General features: G+C 40.5%; 1 protein-coding gene across 2 annotated transcripts; it reads left to right on the top strand.

Annotated features, from left to right (window-relative positions):
- The first annotated feature begins 739 nt into the window (after positions 1-739).
- LOC113105762 (zinc finger MYM-type protein 1-like) lies at positions 740-6,839 on the top strand. 2 transcript variants are annotated; one of them, XM_026267041.1, is made up of 4 exons: positions 740-2,349; positions 3,816-3,857; positions 3,938-4,006; positions 4,094-6,839. In XM_026267041.1, the coding sequence occupies exon 4, from the start codon at positions 4,716-4,718 to the stop codon at positions 6,252-6,254; it is 1,539 nt and encodes a 512-aa protein (XP_026122826.1). In that variant the 5' UTR covers positions 740-2,349; positions 3,816-3,857; positions 3,938-4,006; positions 4,094-4,715; the 3' UTR covers positions 6,255-6,839. The 2 variants fall into 2 exon arrangements, with proteins under 2 accessions (XP_026122826.1, XP_026122834.1); XM_026267049.1 differs by lacking the exon at positions 3,816-3,857.
- Positions 6,840-7,068: the final 229 nt, after the last annotated feature.

The following is a 7,068-nucleotide window of genomic DNA, read 5'->3' as shown; positions in this document are numbered from 1 at the left end:
ATGTTCAAGATTTCTTTGGCAGTGAGATCAAGTTAACAAGATGTCTTCGAGCACAACATAATTTGTGATTGTTTTCAGAGTTAAAGTCACCATGAAATCACAACTGACATTTATTATTATTATTATTATTTCATGGAATTTTGCTTGATTAATTTAATTCATGTGCTCTTGTTATATTTAATCTGTAATATTTTTGGTTTGTATATTTGTATGTTGTCTCTGGCAATCAATACTGCCCACACTGACAACATTTTCTTATATATAACTTGTGTTCTTCATGATAAAATCATACCGGCACCATCTTTTTAAAGGCCAATTCACACAGAACATGTTGCACCATTGCACATTTTTTGTTGTGTTACTTTTTTGTCATAAAAGCATGTCTTGCTGTTATCACTATTTAAAATGAAAAAAAAAGGCATGTTCTGTGTGAAAGGCCCCTAGAACAGTGTGCACCAGGATTTATGATGATGGTAAAAAGTCAGGCTATTTTTCAATTTGGCCCTCCATATTAATAAAAAGTATTTAAACAGTTAAGTGGTCAGACTGACCAGACTGTCTCTTCCTGTCTAAGTTTGCCAGAATGTGTTCCAATATGGGCTTTATGTGGTTTAGTGAAAGCCCTGGCTACATGAGACTGCTGCAGAAGTAACTCAGGTCAGAGAAGTTTTACGGCACATTAGATGCTGAGGTAATCACATCGTGAAGTTTAAACCACTCTCCTTGAGAATCCAACCCAAGTGGCCTATAAAAAAAACATATCTGTCAAAGCCCCCTCAATGCAATCACGCCAACAAAGACTATTACACTGTGAGGATCTCAAAGCTAAAAGCTAACTAGCATCTCGCAATCAAGAGCTCCAGCAATTTACCGTCATCGAGGCAGAGAGAGAGAGCACAGACTTTCCGAAAGTGGAACTTGTGTGGAGAAATGGCCGAGAGCAATCAGCAGCAGGGCTTGTTGTGGATATCCCTGGAGTAGAATGGATGGGAGGAGCAGGGGCGGAGCCAGAGGGGTGGCTTGGGGTGGCCCACGCCACCCCTGAGATTCGATTGGCCACCCCAGGTGCCACCCCAAAATCCTACTCTACGATTGGCCATTAACGTGGTCAAAGGCGGAACCTTTGTTGACGCACTTTGCTGCCTTTAAATCAGCGCGGGAGCTTTGGCAGTCAGACACCAGAACTCAGAAATGTAAGTAGCAAGTGTTTGACATAAGCTAACCAACGATACATGGCTTATTGTTTTTTTAGCATGTGAGTGTACAGCAGTATTTACGTTACTTGTGCTAGCACGCAAAGATATCTATTTACCCATCACATCTGCCTTGTTCTATAGGCTATACATCTGGAGATAGTTATTTGTGTTTCCAAAATCATAGAAATTATCATTACAAGACACTTACAGCATCTCCTGTAATCCAAGACAGATTTTCTTCGAGTTGTTAGGCTTTAGAGCATTTATTTTAACAAACGACATGGAAAACATAATTAATTTCATCCACATATCCTTATGCACAATGCACAACAACAATTTAGTTTAAACCGTGAGAATCAAGGCCGTCAGGGCCTTAAAGTGACAGGCACTGAATTCGACTTGCACATTAACAATGCAGTAATGACATGAAAGAGTAGTCTATATCGTTTAAACTTTATAAATAGTAACATATTAATAAAAAGTATTTAAACAGTTAAGTGGTCAGACTGACCAGACTGTCTCTTCCTGTCTAAGTTTGCCAGAATGTGTTCCAATATGGGCTTTATGTGGTTTAGTGAAAGCCCTGGCTACATGAGACTGCTGCAGAAGTAACTCAGGTCAGAGAAGTTTTACGGCACATTAGATGCTGAGGTAATCACATCGTGAAGTTTAAACCACTCTCCTTGAGAATCCAACCCAAGTGGCCTATAAAAAAAACATATCTGTCAAAGCCCCCTCAATGCAATCACGCCAACAAAGACTATTACACTGTGAGGATCTCAAAGCTAAAAGCTAACTAGCATCTCGCAATCAAGAGCTCCAGCAATTTACCGTCATCGAGGCAGAGAGAGAGAGCACAGACTTTCCGAAAGTGGAACTTGTGTGGAGAAATGGCCGAGAGCAATCAGCAGCAGGGCTTGTTGTGGATATCCCTGGAGTAGAATGGATGGGAGGAGCAGGGGCGGAGCCAGAGGGGTGGCTTGGGGTGGCCCACGCCACCCCTGAGATTCGATTGGCCACCCCAGGTGCCACCCCAAAATCCTACTCTACGATTGGCCATTAACGTGGTCAAAGGCGGAACCTTTGTTGACGCACTTTGCTGCCTTTAAATCAGCGCGGGAGCTTTGGCAGTCAGACACCAGAACTCAGAAATGTAAGTAGCAAGTGTTTGACATAAGCTAACCAACGATACATGGCTTATTGTTTTTTTAGCATGTGAGTGTACAGCAGTATTTACGTTACTTGTGCTAGCACGCAAAGATATCTATTTACCCATCACATCTGCCTTGATATCTAATCGCACACACAGCCCAGTATCACGTCTGTTGAATCACGTCATGTAACGTTAAGGTAATTTATCTACTGTAAGTTACCTGCCTACTCAGTCGACATCTGCTAGGTCATTAACTGTTGGCTACTTTTGTAAAAAAGCATTTAAAGATTTATCATTAGCAGACGCAATTTTGTGCAAAAAACGTAGCCTACATTATATTTTAACCAAATTAAACACGCCATAGCTCGCCCTTACCTTCAGGAAATTAGGCTTTAGGCTATATATTCCCAGATAAATTCCACGTAAGGTTTCGTTTTTGTTTGTTCTATAGGCTATACAGTCAATGTTTTCAAGCTGTGTTGCTAACATACCTATGCTGTGAAATTAAGGTCTAGCCTACTGGTGGGTTTAGTTGAATTTGAGTAATAGGATATGCAACCATTTACATCTGGAGATAGTTATTTGTGTTTCCAAAATCATAGAAATTATCATTACAAGACACTTACAGCATCTCCTGTAATCCAAGACAGATTTTCTTCGAGTTGTTAGGCTTTAGAGCATTTATTTTAACAAACGACATGGAAAACATAATTAATTTCATCCACATATCCTTATGCACAATGCACAACAACAATTTAGTTTAAACCGTGAGAATCAAGGCCGTCAGGGCCTTAAAGTGACAGGCACTGAATTCGACTTGCACATTAACAATGCAGTAATGACATGAAAGAGTAGTCTATATCGTTTAAACTTTATAAATAGTAACAGTTTAGCTCACAGGTCAGATGTGGCCTTTTATTAAGCTTTAATTATGTGTAATTAATTGTAAATAATACATTCTTTTGTTGTGCATTGTGCCATTCCACGTTTGTTTCATTTCAATTTCTAATAATAATGTAAGTAATAATTACTAATAATGTAAATGGGAAAAAAAAGTATTTAATTGGTGTTTATGTAGCCTAGGGGTTGGTTGGACTGTTCTGAATGAAATCTGACTTCATTGCAGTATGAAAAGGAACCAGAATATCCAACAGTTCTTCGTTAGCAAGAAAAGCAAACCTGATGAAGACAGTGAACTGATCAGAGCAGCTGAAGTTAGCAGTACCAGCAGTGGTTCAGATAATGTTAGCGAGTCAGATCAGTATGATGACAGGCAGGGTGAAGCGACTGAGCTAGCAGCTTCACCTGATGACCTGGGTATGTAAAATCTAGAATTAGATTTTATGGTATCATTGATTTAATAGGCTATGTATTTGGAAAAACAATCTTAACAGCATTTTTATTTAGCCTACACAAAATAAAAATGTTTTGGCATCTAAGTGAAATCATTCTAAATGCTATTTCAGATTCAGACAAGGGTGCTGGAGACACTTCAGATCCTTATAAGGGTATGACATATCAGCTATATTTGATTGAATTGCACTTGTTTTAGTTAATACAACAAAATGTATTTTACATTTAAATTTAGGTCCATCATCATCATCTTGTCTCACTGGTTGTCCACGTGCAGCTACAAACCCAACCCCTGGACCTCATGGTGTGTACTGTATGTTTTATCCTGGTTAAAATATATATAGAAAAAACATGTTTGTATGATTTGCTGAATTACTTTTGTTCTTTCCAGATATCTCCCAATCAAGGGCAGCAGATCCAACTCAACCTGTGCTGAGGATGTTTCCCAAGACCACACAAGGTCAGAAAAGAAGGGCATTCAACCCGCAGTGGTACAGCAAGTATTCTTGGTTAGAGTATTCTGTTAGCAAAGATTCAGCTTACTGTTATGCATGTAGACATTTCTCACTCCCTTCAGCGTCAGAATCAGTATTTACGTCCCAGGCAGGTTTTTCACATTGGAAGAAAGCGCTGTATAAAGATGGAGGCCTTACATTGCATGACCGGTCTGACAGTCACGTTAATGCAATGTTTGCTTGGAGAGAATATAAGAATCGTATGCTGTCTGATTCTGGGTTAATGGATTTAATCGATCAAGAGTACAAAAGAAAAGTTGAGGAGAACAGGAGATACATAAAAACAATTGCAGAGGTTCTGTTGTTAACAGCAACTCAGAAGCAGGCTCAGAGGGGCCACCGGGAGTCAGAGGACTCTGACAATAGGGGGAATTTCATAGAAACTCTAACTGTGATTGCTAATCATGATGCCCTTATAAGTGAGAAAATGAGGGAAAAGGGGAATGCAAAGTACACATCTGGAACCATCAGAATGAAATTCTGGAGTGTCTTGCAAACATGGTGAGGGATGACATTGTAAAGGAGGTGAAGGAGAGTGAGGTTTTCTCAGTAATTGCAGATGAAAGCAAAGACCTCCAGAAAAAGGAGCAACTGTCGTTGGTAGTGAGGTATTACTACAGTGGGGCTATACATGAAAGTTTCCTTGATTTTCAGCATGCTCAGGATTTGGATGCTAAGGGACTTAGTGATAAAATCATACAATGCCTTGAAAAATATGGGCTCAATTACAAGGAGAACCTGATTGGGCAAGGCTATGATGGAGCAGCTGTGATGAGTGGGAAACACTCGGGTGTGGCAGCCAGAATTCAGGCAGAGGCTAAACAGGCATTTTATGTCCACTGTAATGCCCACTGCCTGAATCTAGTCTTAGTGGACACCGTGAAGTCAGTGGCAGAGGTAGATTGTTTCTTCACCCTCCTCCAAAGACTCTATGTGTATATGACCGGGTCCTATGTACATCAAAAATGGATGGAGGTTCAAAAAGATATGTATGGTGGCCAATGCAGAGAGTTGCAAAAACTGAGTGATACACGATGGGCGTGTAGAGCAGTGGCTTGCAGGAACTTATTGGATAGATTACCAGCCGTCCTGCATGTTCTTGAGCTGATCAGTTCAGAGGACAATGGGGACAGATCTGTTGATGCTCGAGGTTTATTAGCACAGATTGACCTTACATTCATAGCCTTACTGACAACTTTCCAAAAACTCCTTGGAACCACAAAGCGACTCTCTGACCTGCTACAGGCCCCCTCACTTGACTTAGCCATAGCAGTTGATTTGATTGAATCACTTCATGCTACATTTCAGGAGTACAGGAACGAGACATTTGCACATGATTTGTGGCAAGAAATATCTGATACAGCCAAGCTGTGTAATGTAGCAGTTGAAAATGTCACAAAAAAGAGAGAACAGAGAGTAAGCTCAAAACTGGGTGGGTCTCATATAACTTGTACTATAGGCCTACGCAGGGGTGATGAGGACAAAAACTCATTTAGGCAAAGGTTACTGTACCCAATCCTAGATTGCATCATGAGTGAGATGGACAGAAGGTTTTCAAAGTCAAACTGTGTACTCATGAATGGGATACAGGCACTGAACCCTCAAAGCTGTACATTCCTAGACAAGGTTCAAGTCTTACAATTAGGTGATTTGTATGGCAGTGATCAAGAGGACTTGACCCATGAGCTGCATCAGGCCAGAAGGGTTGTAAAGAGAAAGATGGACAGTGGGGCAGTACAATTGGGAAGTGTTACAGACTTCACTGTATTTTTGGAACCCTATAAAGAGGTGTTCCCTGACCTCTTTAGGCTTTGCAAGGTTGCCACAGCCATCCCAGTGAGTACTGCAGGCTGTGAACGGAGCTTCTCAGCCCTGAAGCTAATAAAGACACACTTAAGGACCACCATGGTTGATGGTAGGCTTAGCCACTTAGGTGTGTTAAGTATTGAATCCAGGAGAGCAAAAGCTTTAAATATGGATGACTTTATCAAGGTTTTCGCCAGCTCACACAAAAATCGGCGCATTCAGTTGTTTTAACAACAATATATAGATGGTCAAACAAATTGTAATTCATTGTTCCATGAATAAATAGTATTTAGCCGAGAACTTGGATTTTGGATATTAACAGCTATAGAAATAGATGGCCAAAGATATTATGTTTGAGTTGTTATTGTAAAAACAAAAAGTCTTGAAGGTGTATTTTTATGTTTGAGATGTTTGTTTATTTATATTTGATTTTATTCAAATAAAAATAAATTTAATGTAAGAGTACAGCCTTTGTCCTTCAATTTATGAGTATGGTGTTTGATGCATGATTTTATGATGCCACCCTTGAATTAATCAGTGCTCCACTAAGGCCACCCCTATTAAAAAAGTCTAGAATCGCCACTGGGGAGGAGAAAAAGAATACACGGAGCTTTAGCAATATAAATACCTTCTTTCTCTTTTTCACTTGTTCTGCCTATCAGAAGAGTGTCACCACGGGTGCTGAGAGGCAATCACAGACTCGTTCTCTCGTTAGCTGCCAGCGCTATCACCCACTCCTGCCATTGCTTCGTCTTCGTCTTCACCAGTCCTCGCTCGGTTCCCGCTTGCCCTGTAAACGCCATTTCTCTCTCTGAATTAGACTCCCTCCCACCTCAGTCTTTTTTCTTTTTTGAAGCCTTCTACGCACTTAGACACGCACACACACTCTCTAGTCTCGCCTTATTATTTAAAAAAGTAAGGACACTTGTGACCTAGTTTCTCCTCATCCTACCTATCGTAGACATTAAATCAAATGGAGCACATTAAGAATCACATGTGCGCAGACAATGGGCTCAGTGATGGCCTCAGCTTAGGCTCCTCGCGC

The sequence above is a fragment of the Carassius auratus genome, chromosome 1 (genome assembly GCF_003368295.1).
Source record: "Carassius auratus strain Wakin chromosome 1, ASM336829v1, whole genome shotgun sequence".
Lineage (NCBI taxonomy): Eukaryota > Metazoa > Chordata > Actinopteri > Cypriniformes > Cyprinidae > Carassius > Carassius auratus.
This window is presented reverse-complemented; position numbering and strand designations above follow the sequence as displayed.